The sequence below is a fragment of the Rhincodon typus genome, chromosome 4 (genome assembly GCF_021869965.1).
Source record: "Rhincodon typus isolate 14 chromosome 4, sRhiTyp1.1, whole genome shotgun sequence".
Taxonomy (NCBI): Eukaryota; Metazoa; Chordata; class Chondrichthyes; order Orectolobiformes; family Rhincodontidae; genus Rhincodon; species Rhincodon typus.
In genome coordinates, this window is record NC_063335.1 from 89,068,201 (window position 1) to 89,092,242 (window position 24,042).

At 40.9% G+C, this 24,042-nt stretch overlaps 1 protein-coding gene across 1 annotated transcript; it reads right to left on the bottom strand.

Annotated features, from left to right (window-relative positions):
* LOC109915031 (myosin light chain 3-like) lies at nucleotides 1-22,153 on the bottom strand. Its single transcript, XM_020514639.2, has 7 exons — nucleotides 22,045-22,153; nucleotides 16,373-16,400; nucleotides 15,111-15,260; nucleotides 11,850-12,023; nucleotides 2,877-2,954; nucleotides 2,124-2,168; nucleotides 1-175 (listed from the first exon to the last, which is right to left on the bottom strand). Exons 1-6 carry the CDS (start codon nucleotides 22,150-22,152, stop codon nucleotides 2,140-2,142), a joined length of 567 nt encoding a protein of 188 aa, XP_020370228.1. The 5' UTR covers nucleotide 22,153; the 3' UTR covers nucleotides 1-175; nucleotides 2,124-2,139.
* Between the last annotated feature and the right edge of the window lie 1,889 nt (nucleotides 22,154-24,042).

A 24,042-nucleotide genomic window follows, 5' to 3' on the forward strand; every position in this document is an offset into this window, starting at 1 on the left:
GAACAGGATTACAGAGAGAGAGAGAGAAAGAGAGAGCAAAACATTTTAAATATATAAATGTTCAGTGGGATTTGAGAGCTGTTTGAAATCACCAAACACCATAAGAGAGAATGGTTTCACTGGTTGACTGTCCTGTCAGTCAAAGGGAGGAATTCACTGAGAGGCTGGAGCAGTTCTGAAAAATTAAATAAAGAGCGATGTTACTGTTATAAAGAAAGACAAAGGCAACAAATTAAATCCACAAAATGTCGATGGAATACAAGGAAAATGCAAAGAAGTATGTTTTTTTTCAGAAACATGCCAGAGTGTTCACACACAATAAATGACTTTGAATTTTAGTGATTTTTGTAGTTGAAGAATCTAGTTCGCTCTTTGGAAAATTCTTTCTTTGGATTAATCCTTGGAATGTGGGGACTGTGGTAACATTGCTATTTAGTGCCTGTCCCTAGCTAACTTTGAGAAGGAGTGATGAGAGCTTCTTGACAGCTGTAGTTCATGTAACAAAGGTGCTTTTCTGAAGTTACTAGGCAGGCAGTTCCAGGATTTTGACCTTTGGATGATAAAGAATTGGCTGTACATGTCTGAGTGTTAGTGATGATTAACTTGTGTGGAACTTGGAAGTGATGGCACTTCCATTCACCTACTGTTTTGGTCCTTACAGTTAACAGAAGTCATGGGATTGAAAGCAGATGAAGGAGTCTCAACAAGTTGTTATAATGCATTTATAAAACTATAAAACTTAAGGGCAGGAGTAAGCCATTCAGCCCATTGAATATTCTCCACCATTTTATGACTGGGTCTGATAATCCTTAACTTCACTTTTTGGCTTTACCCCCATAACCCCTGATTCTTTTAATGATTAAAAATCTGTCTATCTCATCCTTAAATATACTTAATAACTAGATCTCGACAACTCTTTTGGTAAAAGATATTCCACAAATTCACTACCCACTGAGAGAAGAAATTTCTCCTCATCTATTTCTTAAATGAGCACCTCCTTATTCTGAGATTATGCCCTTTGCATCATGTAGTTAATGTACACTGCAGGCACACTGATACCTAGTGAGAGGGGAGGGAGTGGATGTTGAAACTAATGGATACCAAGTTGCTTTGCCCTGCCCATATGCTTTTATGTTCATTGATGCATCTTATTCTAAGTTTCCTATTTGTGTTTTTTATTATTGTTGTTTTTACTATCGTTTTTATTCGAAAGTGATAGTGTGCTGATAGTGTCATATTCAATTCTTTTTTCTTTTGCCTCTATAAGTGTCTATGGGCTTTCTTTTTGTCACTCCTTTTCAAATTGGAAGTTTCATAAGCCATTTGAAATGTTCCTAAGAGTTTACTAAATTATGTGAAACTGGACTGAAGGATAGACCAGACCTTTGACAGCTGGTTTCCTTCCCTGAGGGATGATTGTGAACCAATTATATTTTTATATCAATTTCCTAAAACCATTTCAAGTACTAGCTCACAGCCGGGGATTAAGATAGTGTAATGGTTACGCTACTAGATTTATAGTCTCATGAATGAGTTTAAATCTCGCTTTGGAGAGACTTACTTCTCTTTAGTGAAAGATAAAAAGAAAACTTTGGCTCTGTTTGCCCCAAGAAGTTAAAAACTAATGGGGTCACTTGCAAATAGGTTGAAATTAAATACTTCACTGGCACTGGTAATTGAGAGCTGCCTTGAAACTAAGAGAGTTTCTAGACCATTACAAAGAGCCATTTAGAGTCAAACAATTGGTGTCAATCTGGAGTCCTATTTAGGTTATGGTCAGAAATTCCTTTTTTTCTTCAGGCAAGTGAGGAGAACTAGGCTCCAATCTCGGGAGATATGCCCATTTTCACCATTTGGCAATACCAAGTGGACTATTGTCCAAGAAATGGTGGTCCCAGTGAGAGTTGGAAACTTCCAGTGTTGAGATTCACCAGCAAGTTTCTTCCTGCAATGGCCTTGTTTAGAGGATGTTGAAACTTTACCCTTTACACGCCCTTTGGGGGACTCCAACAACAAGTCAGATCACCCACTAACATTTAATCCCAAATCTATAGCACGAGTCACCAACCTCAATGGCAAAGCCAATGTTAATTAGGTATTCTAAGCAAAGGAAACATGCTTACCTATCACTTCTAGTCTTCAGCCAGCCATGATGTGCTTTACAAAAGCTGCAAAGTAATAAAAAATTGATTACTAATGTAGAAAATTTAGCTTGAGATGAGATTACAGTCTTTTGGTTTTCAGTTTATCAACAGTATCCAATCTATCAGGAGTTTCAATATTGTAAATATTGCCTACATGAATTATTTCGCTGCTAAGACCATAAGCTTCTCGAGGGGCACTGAGAGCCATAAAGCTAGCAGTGGGCTTTAGAGGAAACCATGTCTCATGGATAGTACTGAGCTCCCAAGTGTCCGGTGAAGACTGCTTTAGACTCCAAAGGGTCCAACTATCTGGTTGTGATAACTGATTGAAGATTATAAAAGAGGCATTCTTTCTTCCACTGACTTTTATTTAATAAAAAAGCAAAAGTGTAGTTTAAAGCAATGAACTATTTACAATGAATATTCATTCCCCCGAGATTGCAGATATTTTTGTAGTGAACAAAAATGGGACATGTCAGCAGCTTCACAGCCAAACCTGATTCACACAAGTACATTTTCCAGCAGGAGTTGCCAATAGCAATCGGATCTGACAATCTGGGAGATATTTGTCCCTCTATCACCCAAAGGTGTTGAGATCAAAAGTAGTCTCCCAACTAAATACAATCTCCGGTGTGTAAACCAGAGATTTTCCTGTACAGAATGACTCAGATCAAAAGGGCCATTGCTTTTATTCACTGCACCAGCTGTTGACACTGATTTTAACAAACTCACCTTCATAGTTGATGCATCCATTGGCATCTTCCTGTCCAGCCATCAGCTGTTCCACTTCATCCTCCGTCATTTTCTCACCTTTGGAAAACCATGAATGGTGATGTTAGCATCAAGCGTAAAAATAAACTCTCATCTTGAATAGCAGCTGAAGGATCCAACTTAATCCTTTAACTCTTATTCTTCCCTTACACCCTGTTTCATTAATCCTGAACTATGATCCTGTTGAAAGGGACGTTGTTGACTGGAGTTTGTGGGGAAGTGAAGGGGAGAAACCTAAGGTTAGCTCAGGCACCTGACCTATTAGCTGCAGAGGGACAGAACTAAACAAAGAGGAGAAAAATGAATGTGTGGCTCAAGTGATTTTATTGCTGGTCTGGTTGTCCAGGGATTGAGACATCACACCACGACATTTAAGAAGTTGATTAGAGTTTAAGATATAAAAGTTGGAATCAATAAAAGTCAAAATGAAATAAAAGATTGTTATTAAAAATTCACTGGTACATATGGAGGCCAACATGTGACACAGTGGTGGTTCATTCTAAAAGGCTGCAGTGGGCAACTAGATATGAGCAATAAATGTCAACACTGCAATGAAACCCACAATCTCCATCATCCAATGAAGCCTCCATTTCAACCACTCATTATTGTGTAAAAATTGTCTTTTAACTTCTTACCTAAAAAGTTACTCTACAGCTTTTGACTTCTTACACATGTATATACATGAATTTGGTTCAGGATGTTTATTTTGCAGAGGCTTTTACTTTTGCACTGTGACCACTGTGAGAGTCAGGGAAAGAGTGTGGGACTGTTGATTAATGGGGAAATTGGGATTGTGGTTACTGTTATCACACTCAGTTGAGTCATTCAAGGAGAACTTAGATATAAAGGAGCTATGCAGGTTGCACCTCCCCTTCTTTTTCTACTGCTCAGCTACTCAGCATATCGCTGGTAGCAGGCCCTGTCTCTCATGATTGTGAGATTTTGCAGCATGTAGCAGATCACAAGAATCTTGACATCTGCTCTGCAGTGAAAGCATTGTTTTAGCCTGACACATTGACCTTGGAAGGAGAAGGCTCCTTACATGGCCAAACGAGAACTTCCAGCGCTAGCAGGAACTGAGGATATTTAGCCACTTTCCAGTTCCGGAGTGTTCTGTTAGAGTTATAGTAAGAGTCTGGATTACATTTTTAGACTGCATTTCCCTCCATTCCACCATCTGCATTTAAAATTGGCCTATAATTTGTGAAGAAATGACCAAACAGCACTTTCTTTAGAAGTTCAGGGTTCAAAAGTAATTTGGAAGTATAAGACTTCAGAGGCAGAACTGAAACTAAAATTATTTATCGAAGGACATTATGGACTGACTAGCCTGAAACATTAGTTCAGCATGGAGTTTATTTCACCGTTAAAGGTAACCTCTTTTTGATGAAGCCCCATCTGTCTTTTCAGGTTGACTTATCTCCTGGCACTGTTTAAATGAAAGGAATTCCCCTATGTCCTGCCCGAGATTTCTCCATCGATCTTACCAGAGTAAGAAAAAAACTGCTGATTATCAGGTCATTCATTCATTTGTTATTTGTGGAACATCAGTGAATACATTTCATTGCCGTTTTTGTCAACAGACCAATGCTGACTGTATTTCATTCAGGTAATTCATCAGCTGTGATTCAAGACAGGGATATGCAATATATACACTACTGGACACACCTACTCATGCAGTATATACACTACTGGACACACCTATTCACTTTAGGATGACAATGTTATGGTGGTTTAAGTGATTTATAGCGCATTATTTGATTGAGGTCTGATAGACACTGAACAGAATAAGATGAAGGATGAACCATTGTCAAATTAGTACTGGTAACAGTGAGAGTGGAGCACAGGGGGAAACATATTTAGATATTACGGTGGTTACACATGAGGCTTTGACTCAGAACACTTCAAGTGTTCATAATGTAAACAGGGAAATGGCTTAGTGTGTGCTGAGTCAACTGTTCTCAGATGGTAAACGGTAACCATGCTGCTACAACTGGCCTTAGCAACTTTGGGCTAGGGAGAGAAATGTCAGCTAAGGTTTCTGCTCCTAACCACACTCTAGTGAGACTTATTAGATTCAGGATGTCAATTCAGGAAGGAATTACGTTCTTTTGCAATATTCTCTGTGGTCAAATTAGCTGCTGACACTCAAGGGATGTTAGGCAGTTGAAATTGACTTAACGATATACAAATGGATCTCGCTGTCTTACATTGTAACCTACTCACCTGAAGCTGAAGGTATAATAACACTTCAAGTATCACACTGGAGTTTGAAGATGTCATTGGGCTCCCACTGTAATTTTACATCAGATTACATGTGCTTCAAAGCACAGAAACAGGTCATTCAGCCCAGCTAGAATATGCTGGTTTTCAAACTTCATTTGAATCTTCTCCCATTTATGTTCATCTAAATTTGTCATAACCATCTATTCTCTTCTCACTCATTTGTTTATCTAGTTGCTGTAAATGACAACTCTATTTTTCTCAGACTGGGATGGGAGTGGGTTTTCGTCCTCAGGTAGGAGCTAAATAAACTTCTTCAGCTAAAAAATGGTGAGAACATGGAACTCACCTTTCCAGGGAATGGTTGAAACAAATAGTACAGATGTATTTATTTACACTGTGCATATTAATCCTCTTCCAAAAACATTTCAGAGCCAGTAGAATCTGTTAAAAAGGCTGTCATTCCAAAAACAATTTGGATTCTTTATACATTACAAGCCTTGTTGTATTTACTACAGAATCTCAGAATTAATACATCACAGAAGGAGACCATTTATCCATCATGTCAGCACTGGCTCTCTTAATGAGCATCTCACTTATTGCCATTCTCCTGCCTCCTCCTTGTAACCTTCCATGTTGTTCCTTTTCAGATAACAGTCTAACTCCCTTCTGAATCCATTCATTGAATGTGTAGACACTCTCAGGCCATGCAATCCATGCTACTTGTCATCTTATTTGTAATATGTTTTACTGAAAAAGGACTTCTTTATTTCAAAGCTAGGGGCCACAAATTATGAATTGCTAGGCTGGATGTTGCAAGTGATTCAACTTGTCACAATATGACTTCTTCAGCAGCACTGCCTAAAGCTGCACCTTCTAGCCCCAAGAAAGACCATGACTGTGGGTGCTTGGGAGCACTGACATCTCCAAGCTTCCCTTTATATCATGTTTTGATTCGACTCGGACAAATACCCTTTACTTCTCTTTGGCTTTTGGTAAAAATCCTGAAAGTTCCTAACCAAAAGCAGAATGGGAACATCTTCACCATGTGGACTGCAGCAGATCAAGAAGAAAACTCAATATCACTTTCTCAAGACAGACTAGGGATAGGTGATGAATACTCACCTTCCCATTGATTCAAAAATATACTTTTTAAGAGCAGCCAATGTTGTTGCATAGACGAGTGTGACAGTCATTATTCAAATCCCACAAGTGATTGGTCAGTTTGTGTATTTTTGGAGGAATGTTGACCAGAATGCTGGGCGAAATCCTACCCTACTTCCTATCCAAAGGAAGTTAGATTGTGAAAAATGCTGCTGCGGCAAATGTGCCACAGGCAGTAGGAAATTGAGTGTGTTTCTGAAGATAAATCATTGAGTAATATAGTGAAAAGGGGTTTGTTGGTATTGAGCTATTAGAAAAGGACAGGTTTGTTGAACTCAATGGCATTTTCTTCTCCCTAAAAAATATGTTCTTGGATAGGAATTTATTACATTGTCAGAACTCAGAAGGGTAGAGGGAAAGAGGAATGATATTTGCAGCAAACTGTTTTTGATAAGCATAGCCCTCTTGCTGTTTGCCAAATATTTGAGAAGGTCAGATCTGTCATTAAATATCTTAGCCCCCTCCCCATCCCCCCTCACCCCATCCATGATGCTGGAGGTCACTTTGTCTTAATGTCTGTTTCCATTTTAGTTCCTCTGATTTAATTCCCAAAACAGCCCTTGTCCTTCAATCCCTCCCTCTCTACCAGTAAGTTGGCAGATGTCCCAGGTAGGTGCAAAGAATGAAACAGTGCCCCCTCGACCCATTCAAGGGCATATTTTACTGTATGTTGCTCAGCCATACTGGGGAGTTTTTTTTGAATGAGCTAAACTCTCAGAAAAACAGAAATAGACCTACCCTTGGATGCCTGGAATAGAGTCCAACCGGGGTTAATCTCTTAGTCTGATAGAGACTGAATCTTCCTCTGTGCTAACTACTTCTGACTAGATTTTTTTTCCCTTGGTTCCTTTCCAAGAAAAGGCAATTCAGTCCATTACAAGTTCATCAAAACCAAATGAGGATGTTAATATCTTCCTCAATATCCTTAGGCGGCAGGATTTTCCAGTCATTTATTAGTGTTTGCATGAAGAAATTATTTCTGTATTTGTTCTAAATTTACTTTTTACTGGTGTCTTATTCTTAGTAACATTCAGACTGTAGCAGAGAGTTACATTGGCACAACAGGATTGATTTTAACCTGAATGGGTAAACAGTTAAAATGGAAGCAATGACTTACCCTGCTGGTCCCATGGGTTGCCATTTTGCCCTGTCCCTTTGAACAGGTGAACCAGCCACCTAATAAAAATAGCAGCTTTTTGTACAGCTCACTCTCTGAGGATGTTATCGGAGCACTTCTGCATTTTTAGTCTAAGGCTGCTCAAGTGAAACTGTTATGCTTCCTCCATAAAATCTCCCTTCCAAACAGTACCCAAATGATGTTGACCAATTATTGAGTGGATCCAGATCCTTAAAGATCCTTAGGCCTGTGCTGAGAGCCAGAGACTGATGGCACCCCTGCAGATTAATCCCAGGAGCTAAACTCTCTCAGGCTCTGTGCAGTAGAGGGACAATACCCAACTCAATACCCATACAACCAACCTTGCTAGGAGTTAAAATTCAGGCTGATGTATCTAATGGCCACTTCTTGAGTTGCAAACAATGAATAAGGTCTTTCAGCCCATCTTAGTTCATTCATCTACATTCCCACACTTCAACTCCTTAAATGGTAGTGGCATTTTAACCATAAATGATAAATGAGGCAAAACAAGTGAGTGACAGCTCCCTCATGCAGATGGGGACAGGTTTTTGATCCAGAAACAGGCCTGAACTCTTTTTTCTGTGCCTTGAGAAAAGATCTATAGTGTTACTTAGAAGTGAGTTCAACAAGTATTTGAAAAGGAATATAATAAAAAGGTGGGAGGGTGAGAAAAGGGAGAAAAATTGGTACAACACTGACCCTGGTGAACTGTGAAATAACTCCACACCAGCCGGTATCCACCAATGGATTGACTGGGCTTGTACTCACTGGAATTTAGAAGAATGAGGGGGGGAATCTCATAGAAACATATAAAGTCCTGATGGGACTGTACAGGCTATCTGTGGGAAGAATGTTTCCGATATTGGGAAAGTCCAGAACAAGTGGTCACAGTCTAAGAATAAGGGTTAAGCCATTCAGGACTGAGATGAGGAAGAATTTCTTCACTCAGAGAGCTGTGAACCTGTGGAATTCTCTCCCACAGGAAGCTGTTGGGGCCAGTTCATTAGATATATTTGAGAGGGAGCTAGATGTGGCCCTTGTGGCTAAAGTGATCAGGGGTATGGAGAGAAAGCGCCTATTTTCTTTGTTTTTATGTTACCAAGTCACCCTTTATTTACACGCGCACAATACTTGACTCTGGCCTGGCTTCCTCAGAGCCACCTCTTAGAATGACCAGAAACTCTGAGATTCTTGCTTATATCTGTCAGCCAGGGCTCCCTGACTGGACCAGGTTAACAGCCCCAATCAGGGAACTCATATTCTATGAGGTCCAGCTGGCTGACGTCAGTACAATCACTACACTTTTGTGTTGCTAAATTCCACAGGCTGAATTTTGTGGGTCATGGGCAGGCAGAGAACAGCAGCAGTGTGGATCCATCAGAAAGGGGTGCACTCACCCTCACTCTGCCACAGATTTACGGACAGAGGGAGAGGCATCAGGTGAGCCACCCAATTACAGCTCAATAGAGGTCCTGAAGTTGGCAATTAACGCCCAATTATAGGCCCCATCACACCACCACTTTGATTTAATGGGTGGCAAGATCTTGAATCTTGAATTTAAAATGAAGTCACATTTGGGTATCTTAATTATTTGAAGTGTTCTTTGAAATGAGAGATAGGCTTCTTGGAGCACTTGCTGCTCCTAATTAATCTACCAAATAATTCCTTTTAGTTTTGTGCCCAGCATATCTAACCTTATGGGCTGCTGGTGGGTGAACAGTGGAGGGGTGATGTTTGCCTTCATCCAGGGCTCCCTGTTCCAATGGGAGAGTTCCACCCCCTCCTACCGTAAGGAAAATGCACTTCCATCACTCTCTGAGGGCTGCCTACCTGCCTCTGGCAAGATCCCAAACATAATTACCTGGGTTTGGGGGCATTCTTTGTTCTTCTTCCTTCCATGATGGCTGCAGCTAATGTAAAGCTGCTGCCCTCCAGTTGACCAGACTGCTCCTGGGGATTTCATAGAACCCCTACAGTGTGGAAACAGGCCCTTTGGCCCAACAAGTCCACACCAACCCTCAGAGCATCCCACCCAGACCCATCCACCTAATCTACACTTTCCTGAACACCACAGGCAATTTAGCATGGCCAACCCACCTAGCCTGCACATCTTTGGACTGTGGGAGCACCCAGAGGAAACCCACACAGACACGGGGAGAATGTGCAAACTCCACACAGACAGTCATCTGAGGGTGAAATCGAACCCAGGTCCCTGGCGCTGTGAGGCAGCAGGGCTAAACACTGGGCCACTGTGCCACCCTAAAATGCTTGGATCGAATGAGCAGTCATCCCCACCTCATGCTAATTCAAGGGTCATTGCCTGAAAAGCTAAAGTGGAGCAACCCAGCTAAGCAGAGAAGAACTTGCCCCTGAAATTTATGCTGGGTTGAGGGCAATTCAGCATATAACCTAGCTACAGTCAATTCTTAAAGTTGTCATTGAGTTCCTGAAACTCAAGTAAGTGGATCATTCAGATTTAAATGTCTTTTCCACATTTTGGAAATGTGGGTTGAAATCTGAAACTGAGTTCTGAGGAAGGGTCACCGGACCCGAAACGTTAACTCTGATTTTTTCTTCACAGATGCTGCCAGACCTGCTGAGCTTTTCCAGCAACTTCTGGTTTTGTTCCTGATTTACAGCATCCACAGTTCTTTCGATTTTTATTTAGTCAGTACATGGAGCAGCGCAGTTCCTGCACCAACCTACTTCTGCCACTAGGTGAAGCCTCTCGGTACGAGTTCAGAGTCACAGTCAGGAGAAGGAAATGCCTTCAATGGTAAAGGGAGGGACCTAAAGTAAGAGCAGAAGGAGGCAAGAATTGGTGATGTTAGGGCAAAATTTAGCTTGTAAGAGATAAATGATACCTTCATATTAAAAGCAACTTCAGGCCTACGGAACCAGCATTTCTGATGAAGGGTCTAGGCCCGAAACGTCAGCCTTCCTGCTCCTATGATGCTGCTTGGCCTGCTGTGTTCATCCAGCTCTACACCCTGTTATCTCAGATTTTCCAGCATCTGCAGTTCCTACTATCTCTCATACAATTTTAACCCCACTGCGAAGCCTCTTCTAAGGATGCCTACCCTGAAGAAGTTGCCCTCCTCCCTCTGGACAAATCTCAGGGGATCTCTCTCCCACTGCAACTCTCTCGTAATCTCTTCGGCCTTGAAACTGCTCGACCATGTCCTGAAGCAAACCAGGTACTACAGCCACATCACCTTTCTTAGTACCTGCCTACGGAACCAGCATTTCTGATGAAGGGCCTAGGCCCGAAACATCAGCCTTCCTGCTCCTATGATGCTGCTTGGCCTGCTGTGTTCATCCAGCTCTACACCTTGTTATCTCTATTTCTTTCATTAGCTGTGTATGAATAATGATTGGAGTATGGGTAATGGGGTGCTAACAATACAAACGATAATCAACTTTTCTGAATGCTTCAGAGATTTGCTTTGGTTTAATTACTGAGGGAGATCTCACTTTACATTGCTCAACTAAAACGCTAGTTAAGAATGAGATATTAGAAAGATTTGGCAAAGGTATTATGGTCAATGTCTGGTAGACTTTCAAAAGGCATTTAATGACATAGCACTTGGAATCAATGAACAAAAATATGTTATAATGCAGAACAAGAACTTTCAACTCATTGTGTCTGCACCAGTTCTCAAAACGTCTTTGTGCCATTCTCCCACTTTTTCCCTATACCTTGGCGCATTATTCATATTCAAATAATCATCCTGTACTCTCAAATGCTTCAATTGAACCTGCCTTCACCACACTTCCAGGCAATGCATTCCAGGCTCAAACCACTCAATGCGATCACAGTTGGTTGTTTTGCAAATCACCTTAAACTGTGCCGTCTCATTCTTGTTTATTTTACAAGCAGGAACAGTTTCTCCTTATATCCTGCCCCTTCATGGTTATGAAAACTTCTATCAGATCTGCTGTTGGCTTCTTTTTTCCAAGAGGAATAATCCTAACCTCTCCAATCTGGCCTCATAACTGATGTGTCTCATCCCTGGAACCATTCTTGCAAATTACTTCTGAATTCTCTTCAGTTTGTATATATCGCTCCTACAGTGTACCAACTAGAACTGTAAACAATACTCCAGCAGAAGTCTCACAAATGTCTTAACAAGTTCAACATCACCTCCTTGCTCTTGTATTCTATGCCCCTATTAATCAAATCAAAAATACTGTTTGCTTCATTAACTGCTTTCTTCACCTGCCCTGCTGGAAGAAGAAGAAAACAAATAGTGACCAACAAATAATGAGCAACAGGTTTAAGATCTGGAGGACTCCAGTTCAGGGACAATCAATGTTGTCTTGTTGCCTCCGAATTTCATGAGAAAAGCGGCTTTGAACTTATATTTTTTGACCCATCACCAAAAGTCAATTGGTCCTGAGATACACACCCAATGTAGCTAAGACGTGGCGAAGTTCTGCCCCCATGACTTTGCCATTTCCCTCCTTATCGAACACTCTCAGACCCTCCACAAAGTCCTCAAACGTGCCCTGGTCCTTGACTTTGCAAATATGTTGATGCATTGGCAGAAAGGTGTCGAAGTCCAACATCTTTGTATTCATCTCTGGAAAATAAGGCAAGTTAAAATTATTTTTTGTTTTAAAAATAATTATAAGAACAATGCAAAACTAGGTGCAACTTGCATGACAAATCACATGAATTGGTATGCTGAGCAGTTGTTGCTGCAAGTTCATCCAAAATGTTGCAAAGTAGAAATATCAGACACAATGGATCCGAGCTGGAACAAATCAGTTGTTATTATGTATAAAATCAGATCAATGCTCATTTATTAGATTTGCCTCAAAGTTCTAAGTAGGAAGGTTGACCTGTGCTTTTCAATACAGAGAGAATACAGGTACTATGTGACAGCCATAACCATGTGTGTGTTTTTTTTTTAAAATCAATGTTGCATCTTTACTTGAAACCCTGAAAATGTCTTTGGGAAGGCATTGCAAATCTGAGAACCGGATAATCTGCAGATAATTTTTGGATTCAACCACCTTCCCTTGTCTCCTCCCCACAACAGGTGGGAAAAGGCCAGGGCGAAGTTAAGTTTGACCAGATGTGAAGCTCAAATTCAATATGCCATGACTGTGTCTATTTTGAGTTTAACCACATGGAGTTAACAGATGGGTGAGTAACCCACTGTGCTAAGTTAAATTGGTCATCATTACTTTAAATAGCTTCTGTGCCTCAGACTTTGGTAGCCATTTTCACTTAAACATCCCTCTCCCGAAACATCTCTCCCACTTTGCAGTCTCTTCCCACAATATAATCTTGCAATTAACTGTTATCTACCTCTCCCTGTGATCTCTCCTATTGATCCCTAGCACTTCAAGATCCCACCCCATCTTGCAACCCTGTACATTGATCTCCAACTCATTGTGATCTCTCCTTCCTGCCATCTCAACAAATCTGTGATGCCTCCTTATGTGATCAACTCCCCAGGTGATCTCACCCTCCCTGTGATATCATCAAATCTGCAATCTCCCTTCCTGCAGTCACCTCCTGTGATGTCTCCTTCAGTTATGTGCAATCTGTGGTCTCTCCCCACTGTGTTGTCTCCCTCTAGTTTCCTCCTGAAAACGTTTTGCCTGATTTTTTTTTCCATGTAATCTGTCCTACTCTACAATCCCTCCCCCAATCTCTCCATCTGTGATCCCTTACCCCTCGATCTTCCCCTCTTTGCAATATCTGATTGATACCCTTGCAAAAACTTCCTTCCTTAGACTCCTCCCCACCTTGTGATTTCATTATCTTTGCAAATCACAAACAATATGCAGATACAGCAAGTGAAAAGCAAAGGAAGTGTTGACTTTTTTTAGCAAGTGAAATGGAGTTAAAAGTTGGGAAGTTTTATTGCAACTGTTTAGGAGCTTGATAAGATCATGTTTTGTGTGCTGTATACAATTTTGGCCACTTTATTTTGAAAAATATATCATTACATTAGAAGCAGTCTAGAGAAAGTTAACTCAACTTAATCCTGGGATGAAAGGCTTATCTCATGAGAAAAGATTGGAAGGTTTGGGCCAATAACCAGTGCAGTTTAGAAGAATGAAAAGTGATCTCGTGGAAACATATGAGATCCTAAGGAGGCTTGGACACTGTTATGTGTGAGACTAGAAATAAGGGACTATTTAAGAGCAAGATGTCTTGTTTTAAAGATGGAATTCAGAATTCTTTTTCTCTCTGAGGATTGTCAATATTTGGAATTCACTTCCCCAGTCAGCAGTGGAGGCTGACCCACAAGGGAATTGAGGGTTACAGGGGGAAACAGGAAAGTACAGCTAAAACCACGGTTATGCAGGCTTGAAAGGCAAAATGGCCTACTTCTGCACCTAAGTCCTATGTTCCTATGATCTTTCCATCCACAATCATCTCTTGGAAGCTCTCCTCCAGGGATTTCTCCATGTCTGCAATCAATCCATTTCTGATCCATCCTCTCTGTATTTAGAAGTAGTCTCCTTCCAAAACACTTTCTGTTAATTCGGCCCTTTGATCTCTTCCTCTTTCCTGATTTGCCCATTTGGATCAGTTCCTCCTGGCTACCTCTTCCTCTATGGTATCTCCCCATGATTGCCTCCCCAGTAAACTTTGAACCTTCTATGATCTTTACTTTATTGTGATTTCTTACTAAAACACTTTGATCACTCCTTGCCTCTTCTCTGTCACGTTTTGAAGACTCACCCCTTCAATCCCCACAATCTTCAATCTCCATGATTGTCATGGACCATTCCAAATAGTCCTCAGCTATTTCTTTTTACTTTAAGATCAGCAATTCGATCTAAAAAATTCTAATAAGATCCTTTCAATGAAGCTGGCAGGACATCTAATATTCTCCAATGTTTCTGGGTTTCCCACTGACAGATAGCCCCACTTTCTTTCGACCTTCCCTTAAATATCAGACAGCATTAAGCTGCAGATTTTGAAGAACATTTTGCCTCCTAACTGGATTCCATATGGCTGCTTATTCAGCAAATCTAAGCCCTTATTGAACAGCATCAGATACAACTGATGTTCTTCTTTACAGGTATACTGTTAGCTAACAATGTCCTGGCTAATTTTGAGGTTGAATTAGTTTTTGAGTACATGAAACACTCAACATTAAATGGTAATCCTTACTTCATTGAGATTTAATCTACTTCACATACAACTCTGTACTGCTGCTTTAACTTTAGCTTCATATTATACATTGCCTTGTCCATTCCAGATCTAACTAGTTGTCTAAATGATACATTGTCCAGTCTTGATTGTTAAGTAGCTGCTCAAGTTAAAACATTGCCATTTAACAGAGGTTGGAAGATGTATAAGTGCTCATATCATTAGAGGACCTATTGCAGCGGGGAATGATTTAACTTTGAAAGTGATGAATATATTTTTGATGGGCAGGACTATCAAATGGAATGCAGCAGCTACACATTACATATTACAGGCTTGGTGTACTAGTGACGAAAGGATTAACTGTTCCTCACTTCCCTCAATTCCCATTGAATTCAATTTTAAAATAACACTTTGATGCCATATTTACTCAAATTCAGCCTTAATGTCGTTACTCTAATCCCTCCTCAAAAAGAATGAAGATCGTTCTTTCACCAAACAGAGTTATTTTACTTTTCTATGACTCTCTATGCTCTACCTTTCACTCACTTACCTTCTTGCTTGGGTCTTCCTAAGACCTTCATAACTTCTGCATTAGTTGGGTTCTGACCTAGAGCACGCATAACATCACCACACTGGCCATAAGTGATCTTCATCTCTGAATTGGGTGTCCTGTCAAACAGGGTGAATGCCTCCTTGAAATCTGAAAGAAAAAGAATCCAGACAAATGTCACATGAAAACATTCTGTGCAACCCTTCTGATCTCCTGTTCACCTCTGAGATACTAATTTTAGTCATGTTGATGCAAAATGCCAATGATTCAAAGCCAATTTCTTGACAAAGTTGGAGGGAGGGAAAATTAGTCCTAGACTCACAGTGATAGAGTAAGAGGCCCTTCAGCCAATCATGACTGTACCAGTCACCAAACACATGTCTACTAATGGAATAGATTCTAAAAACAGGGACATCTTGTTAAAGGTAGACAAGGTACTAATTAAACTCACAAAACTAGAATACTTTGAACAGTTTTGGTCTCTTTATCTAAGGAAAGATATACTGGCTTTGGAGAAAGTCCAGACAACGTTCATTAGATTAATCCCAATTATGGAGAGAGTTTCTTATGAGGCGAGGTTGGCCTGTGCTCACTGGAGAGTGAGAGGAGACCTTATTGAAACATATTAGATTCTTAGGGGGCTGAGATACTAAGAGGTTGTATCCCCTTATGGGAGAGTCAAGGATAGAGGGCATAATCTCAGAGTAAGGGGTCGCCATTTAGGACAGAGACAAGGAGGCATTTCTTCTCTCAGAGGATAGTGAATCTATGGCATTCTTTACTGTAGAGGGCTGTCAAGGTGGTTGGTTATGTATATTCAAGGCTGAGTTGGCAGATTTTTAATCAGTAAGGTAATCAGGTTATGGGGAAAGGTAGGAAGGTGGAATTGAAGATTATCAGATCAGTCATAACCACATTGAGTGGTGGATCAGACTCAATGGACTGAATGAAATTTCAACAAGTGCTGATGAGTAAGGTTTTTCAGGATTTTAACCCAGCAACAGTGAAGGAACAGCAATATTCATCAAGCCAGAATGGTGTGTAGTTTGGAGGGGAACTTACACAGTTGGTCACAATGCTTCAAAAGTAATTTATTGTTTGATATTCACTTTGGGATTTTCTGAGAGGCACTATAAGGATTGTTTTTTGACTCAATCCAGACATGTACCTATCCTGGGACATCAGTTCTGTGTTCAACACATTTTTTTTTCAGTTTCTTCTGCAATAAAACCAATCAGTGTTGATATTGTTTACACTCTCACCTTCAATCTGATCAGCAGTGAATTCAAGCTGTAAAGGAAAGGAGATATGTGTCAGGTGGAAATTGCTCCAAAAAAATCAACCTCTTTAAAAATGAGAAAGATAACAAAGAGCACAATGGTATTTTTTGCCTCTGACTTGAAACAACAACAATGTTAATTTAATGCTTATAGTGTAATAACCTATCCAAACAAAATTTGAGATAACACAGTGTGGAGCTGGAGGAACACAGCAGGTCAGGCAGCATCAGAGGAGCAGGAAAGTCGATGTTTCAGGTTGGGACCCTTCTTTAGAACTGAACCACATAAGGCATGCCAATGCCTTGGTTTAACAGCTGATTGCAGCACCTCTTTGACAGTTCAGCGGTCCAATGAAATTGCACTCAAGTGTTCTTCTAGCTATGTTTCAATCTTAAATAAAGCTTGAGTTCATGGCTGTCTGATTTGGATTGACTGATTGTTTGATTTATTGTTGTCATATGCACTGAGATATAGTGAAATGTGTTGGTTTGCGTTCTATACAGGCAGATTGTACCATACAAGGTGCACACATTGGTAGAACAAAGTGCAGAATACAATGTTACAGTTGCAAAGAAGTTCAGAGAGAGAGATCAGAATTAACATTTGAGAGGTTTGTTCAAAAGTTTGATAAGAGCGGGGAAGAAGCTGTTCTTGAATCTATTCGTATGTGTATTCAACATTTAATACTGTAAGCAGCAGGGCAGGGAAATGAGAAGTATGTCCAGGCCTGGCTTCAGTATCTCTCAATTATCAACTGAAAAGATCTTCTTAGTTTTTGAATTGTTCTTTGGATTTCAATACACAGGTGATACACCTGTGTGTCATCCTCCCCTCTGCCTAATTTATCTTGTAATCTTTTTCCTCATAATGTCTTCCTCCTTTAGACCTGCAACAGTAACTTCATGAGTAGTGGGTCAATAAGAAACAACGAAGCTATAGATGATATTTGGATGCAGAGAGGTTGAAGAAAGATGGGAATAGGATAGGGAAATGGAGTTCTGGAAAACGATCAGCTATAGCCTTACTGACTGGTAGAGCAAGTTCAAAGGACAGAATTGCCTATTTCTGCTCCTATTTCTCAAGTTCGTAAGGGATGCAGAAAGAATTCATAAGGTTGACTGCTATCTGTGCTCTTTCACACTTCTCCCTGCTCCACCAGCAAACCCACTCCTCCCCATTCCCCGCTCGCTGTCATGTTTCTGAGTTATGAGGAAAAGATGGAGAGATGAGGATGTTTTGTCCTGCAAGGATTTGTGTTGGAGTCTCAGCTGTTCACTTGCTGTCAAATTGCTCACTCACTTTGAGCCTACCTGGATGCTCACAGCATCCCTGCCTTGCCTTGGCTTTTTTCATCTCTGCCACCTCAGCCCGAGATCCCACACTCAAAGTATTGCTGTCTTGTCTTGCCATTTAGCTAAGGCATAAACCCAAGAAGCTTGTCATGGTTGTCAGCAATCCTCAGTCAAGTCAAGGGACATAGCTTTCACTAATGGGTAAGCCAAAGGCATCCTCCAAAACCAGTCCAGGGGCTTGGTCATGGTCAGTCAGCCACTTGGGGCAAGCAGAGTCAGGATCCTTTCCAGATAAAGAGGTGAGGACCCAAAGCAACCCACCCCCATGTTGACTCTTTCTGCCATACTGTGGGCTGTTTTCCCTCATGGAATGAGAGATGCAGGATTTAAGGAAGATGAAAGAGGGTTGCACAGCAATGTTGAGGTGTCCCGAGTGAGCGAGTAGGCAGCTCTGAGGGCAGTCCTGTCAGGGGAGTTGAGGCAGTGACAGAGAGTGAGGGAAGATTTTGCTGGCAATAGTGAGAGTGATAGAGCATGAGCCTTTGGTGGGAAGTGAGTACAGGAGCAGAGAGAGAGTGAGTGTGGGGTGTTGGAGAGAAGGTGGTGGAACTTGCTGTGGCAGAGTGGAGGAAGTCATTGATTTTTCCTCCTACAGTGCTAGGCATTAATTCAGTTGGCTGAGACTGCACTGACCCGGATGGCAATCTTGGCCCAGGCTGGCACAGTCTAGTGCCATGGCCTCCACTGCTGGTCCTGGGGGATAAGGACATGCTGCATGTCCCATCACCCTGTCCAGCAGGACCTCCAGATCCCAACGAGCAAAGCAGGGCACACAATCTTCCTTATCAACTACATGTGGGGCAAGTGTCAGGAACTGTGCAGGGCAGCTCTGGAATGTCAGTGCTTGTCCAGGTACAGAGTGAACTTTTAAAGATGGCACTGAACCAGGAGTGCCAGTTGACGCCAGGATATCCTAGCAGTGGCAAATTGTTTCTGCAATCGTATTTTGTCAGATAGGGCTAGAATTGGACCAGAGGGATGCCTTAGGGGTAGGTAGTTAATGAGGTGATTTTGGTGAGATATAATGAGAAAACTTGCTAGACCTAATGGAAATAAACCCTCCAAAAAACTTGTCAAAACTGGCACTTAATGAAAACAAAACATCAGAATCAGCTCCAAGGAGGTCGCAGGTCGCAGATCATCTCATTGAGTGGGCTAATTGGCCTGCTCATGTTCCCATTCTCAATTCAGAAAGGAGGTCATTATATAGTGGTTTACAGGATATTTCAGGGAATGGAAAAAGGTGATTATTTACGTAATTACTTTAAAGTAGATCGTGAAAGTAGGTCAGGAGGATGTAATTCAAACTTGTGGAACATAATCTTAGGCATGATGTCAGGAAATACTATCTCACACAAAGAGTGATCAAAATATCAAATAAACTTTTTGGGATTTTGCTGTACACATATTGGCTGAGACATCTGAATATATGTCAAACCTTTGGAAAACTGATGAATTTGCTGTAAAGTGCTTTTTAGAAAATGTATCTTTCACAAGGTTCTCAGCTCAACCTTAATAAAGACTGCAAAATCTTTTCGCTCTCACCAGCTATGTATCTGAATTTGTAATTAATATGTGAATTGTTTTAACCTATCCCACTACCAACACAATAAGTTTTGGAAATTCCCCCATGTCTCCTTCCCTTTGTCCTCCTTTGATATTCTCCTTAAAGCCTATTTTTTGGCCTGATTTTTGGTCATCTGACCTAATATCTCCTTATGCAGCTCAATGCCAAATCTTATTTGATAAGGTCAGAAATCACATGACACCAGATTATAGTCCAACAGGTTTATTTGAAAACACAAGCTTTTAGAGCTCACACCTGAAGACGGAGCGAAGCTCTGAAAGCTTGTGTTTTCAAGTAAGCCTGTTGGACTATAACCTGGTGTCATGTGATTTCTGACTTTGTCCACCCCAGTCCAACACTGGCACCTCCACATTATTTGATAATGATCAAATAAAGTGCTTTAGCACATTTTACTTCATTAAAGTTGCTGTATAAATGCAAGGTTCTGTTTATAATTGGAGACAAGCTAAATTGGTGATCTCACAAATACATTAGCTGTTTCAGTTAACAACTAAAACAGAACTAAGCCTGTTGGTTTGTTCAAAGTAGATTTTAAGTGAATTTCCTGCGCCTACCAAAACCATGGATTATAACCTTGAATCACTTATGAACATAACAAACTTTAATTTCAAAATGTGCTTTTTAGAAGAGGATTGATACAGCCAAAATGACTGCAGATGGAAATTCAGAGGCTGTCTGGAAAGACAGGAGCCCTGAAATGTCACACTTGATGAAATGTCAAGAAAGCTTCAAAGGAACGGAGTTCAAAAGGACAAAATACTATAAACTGAACTGTAATGCCCTCTGGTATCTCAGACTGTAAACATGATGATTAAAAAGCACAGCAGGAGATATATTTTTCTTTCAAGAATGCACCGTGAGTTTCGACTGTAGTCTGTGTGTGTTAGTGGCCTGGAATCCCAGTATACTGTGAATGTCACTGCTTGGAGAATAACCATTTAACACACCTACAATGTAGGTAAGGAAGGGGAAGAGTCTATCTCTCGCTTTGAGTACTAGAAGCCAGCTACCTAGCAAATCAGTTAAAGGGAAACAAGTGAAAAAGGACTCCCTCAGTCTGACTGCTGCCTATCAACCACTGTTGAGAGAAACTAGGACAAAGGAATTTCAATTATCCTGCGAAGTTCAACCTCAACATCAATGCTAGCAGTAACATCCATTGCCTACTATCTACTCTTCATGAATGATTCAGAGACTGATCCATTTCTCTTAACTTCTGTCTTTTCTCTGCATTCAATTCTCATTTCAAATCTGGGTAATATGTATTGCATTATTATTTCTTCTCACATTTAATTATTAATAACTTTGCTGTCTGGTTAACACAAGAAAGTCTGGTTAAAATGCCTCCTTTTAAAACATAATTTCATTTGGTCTGGGAGAAAGAGATCCACAAGGACGGGATCCTTTATAACTGAAACTTGTTGTGACCAATTGAAGGGTTGGGTGAATAAAGAAGACGAGTCACTTCCTCCCTCCTCACGTGGTAACTTTGGTATAGGCCATCTGAAACCATAGTAAGCTCTCCCAGTGTCTAGTTGTTACATTTCACAAGCAGAAGGATATGAACATATCTGACTCATGGTGTACTAAACACTCCTAGAACATAACGGGATGGCTTGGTAACAGAATAAACTGTCTCCATGCTGCTCCAGCAAATATCGTCAGGTCAGATATAGCACAAGTTAGATTCTGAATAAAGCTCCCCTGACATTACCCCATCAAATTCTTGTCGGCCTTATCACACTTTTGATTGGACTTTTTGTATAATAAAACATCCCAAGGTAATCAGCAGGAGAAGCAATGGTCAGGAATAGATATTTAGTGCTTTCTCATGCTTTGTTCAAACCCAACTTACTTTCAAGGTTTCATTTGTGGCCAATACTGCCATCGCACGAGCATGTGTAGCTTTGGTTTTAAAATTAGTACGTAGCATCAAACAAATCAGTTTGTCCTACGTTTGTACAAATTGCTACAACACATTACACTATTACAGGGAGTCCAGCCAACATGAATATCTATTCTTTGCTGATAGAATCCAAACACTTTAAGTCCTCGTGTAGCTCACAGTCATGCTGGCTAACAGAAGAAGTAACAGAGTACCCTGAGAACTCATATTACAATATAGTAAGAGAAAACCACATACTTCAAACACTTCAAAGTTCTTCCACTATTTCATCACTGCTGTTGTTAAAACCTGTAACTGGAGCTCTCTGTCACATGGTTCCCCTCCCTGCCAGGTCACAACATTCTGACAGACCTAATGATAAGTTTTTCAGGTGCAAGTTCACAGCAAAGGAATTATTAAATGAGAAGACGAAAAGTCCATTTAGTTCACTTTCTACCATCCTGGTAGTTGTACAAGTCATCAAACTTCTTAAATTCAGTTCCAGTTAGTTCAATACCATAGCTGCCTTGCTATATAACTTGCTGAACACTGCTGCCTAAACTCCTCAGTGAGTTCTTCTACCACCACTCCTGTTTTTGACTTCAAAAACCTCATCCTTATTTTGTAATCTGGTCCCTTCCAACCTCTGCAATAAAACATATCACCCAAAAGAAAAGGCCTCTGCTGGAAAGCTTAATTATCATTAACTTCAGATGTTAAACATGCCTGGATTCTCCATTCTTTTATGTAACTTTCCCTTGTCAGGCAGTCCTACTTTGAACTTCATATTGAAAGAGACAGGTCATGCCGTTGGTGGAAATGTACTCACAGTTACTTTCTTGGGGTCAAACTCAGGCTCTTTGGGGATTTCTGGCTCAACAGGCTTCATCTCCTTCTTTGGTTCCTCTTTCTTAGGCTCAGGTTTCTTGGGTGCCATGTTTGTGTGTCAGTCAGAGATGGAAGACCACGAGGGGAAAGGACAGAGATTGAGTGGAGAATGGGCACACGATGTCTGGAACAGAGGCCTTTTATCTCTGGTCAGCTCTCTCAGGCATGCCACAGTATCATTTCTCCATACATTCCAGGCTTGACAATGAAGCCTTCACTATAAATGGAAAAAGCATCTGTTGCTATAAAAAGCAGCTAAACTGAGCATTGTTACTGATCAGTCTCGGGACAGAAAGACTTTGAGTCGGCAAATCACAGAGATGACAAAGTCACAATCCAGATTGTTACAGCAGCCTCTTCAGATCCCGTTAGATTTAATAAACAGCAACCTTAACAAAATAAAATTTGAGATTTTCTTTAGTTTTTTTTGTCCCTTTCTCTCCTGTTTCACAGGAGGGTACAGTTCCAAAGTTCAGACTGTCCTTTTCGGGTATTTTCTGGTCATATATTTCAGGTAAGACTGAACAGTGAGAGTTAGCTTGGTTTGTAACATGCATTTCTCTGCATAAGAGGTTGTGGGTTTAAATCTGATTCCAGGAATTGAGTACATAATCTAGGTTAGCAAGTCTGAAACTGAGGGAGTTTGAGCCTTCAAAGTCCATCCTTTGGGGACACTGTAGATGAAATCTTTCTTTTGAGATTGTGTTGAAATGGGTGTAAAAATGAGAAAGACTTCCACCTAGGGGCGTGCATGTTTATTTTCTCAGCTCTTTATATTGGGCAGGGACTTTCTGGGCTCCAACATCCAGGCACTATATTTAAACAGCACCTTGTAGCACATTCTATGATGCAGGAACATCACTCAACCTCTGCTCATCAACACCCTCCCAAGCTGAAAATGTCAGAGACGAATCAAAAAGCAGCAATAGGTTTTAGCAATGCCTCACTAGAGGTTCTCCTGAAGGCTGTCCATGTGGATGACTACTTAAAGCCAACCCAACTGATAAATGCAGCCTGGACAGCAGGAGTGGGTGGGGAAGTCAGTGCCCATGGGTGATTCAAAAGAACATTACTCCCGGGTGCAAGAGGTATGTACCAGTGTCTACTCAATGCTTCATGTTGTTCTCAGTGTGAACCAGCACAGTAAGGTTGCCACTGCAGGCAGTTCCAATCCAAGAATTTCCATCAAATGCTTTATGTGCAATTAACATCTGGCACTTCATTGCAGCTACTAATGCAGTACTGATGGTACCACTGCCTCTCATGTACTTGCCTGGCTCCACATGATAGACAAAAGAGCTAAAATCCTGAGGGGAGTTTATCAAGACATCAAGGCCACATTTGACTGACTACAGCATCAAGGAATCACGGCAAAATTTACGTCAATCTGAATCAAGGGGCAAACTCTCCGCTGGTTGGTGTCAGACCTGGCACACAGGAAGATGGTCGTGGTTGTTGGAGGACATTCATCTCAGCTCCAGGACACCTCTGCAGGAGTTCGTCAGGGTTGTGTCCTCGGTCCAAACATCTTCCACTGCTTCATCAATGACCTTCTGTCCATCATATGGTCAGAAATGGGAGTTTTGCTGATGATTGCACAATATTCAGTACTATTCACAACGCCTTAAGTGCTGAAGCAATCCATAACCAAATGGAAAAGACTTGGATGATTTCTAGGCTTAAAATCATTTCAGTCACACAAGTATCAGGCAGTGACTGTCTGCATCTTGAGAGAAACTAACATTTTTGACATTCAATGGCATTACTGTCATCGACTCCTCCATTATCAACATCCTGGGGTTACCATTGACTACAAATTGAACTGGACTGGCCATATAAAGAGTGGCTAATAAGAGCAAATCAGAGGCTAGGAATCCTGCAGCAAGGAACTCACCCCAAACCATGTCCACCATCTGCAAGGCACAAGTCAGGTGAGTTT

Excerpts from the sequence above, each read along its gene's own strand:
- LOC109915031 (XM_020514639.2), bottom strand. The coding sequence starts at position 22,152 with ATGGCACCCAAGAAACCTGAGCCTAAGAAAGAGGAACCAAAGAAGGAG. Across the intron at positions 16,401-22,044 it reads TTGACCCCAAGAAAGTAACT|CTTGAATTCACTGCTGATCA; the intron begins GTGAGTACATTT and ends TTTCCTTTACAG. Across the intron at positions 15,261-16,372 it reads CACTGCTGATCAGATTGAAG|ATTTCAAGGAGGCATTCACC; the intron begins GTGAGAGTGTAA and ends TTTTTCTTTCAG.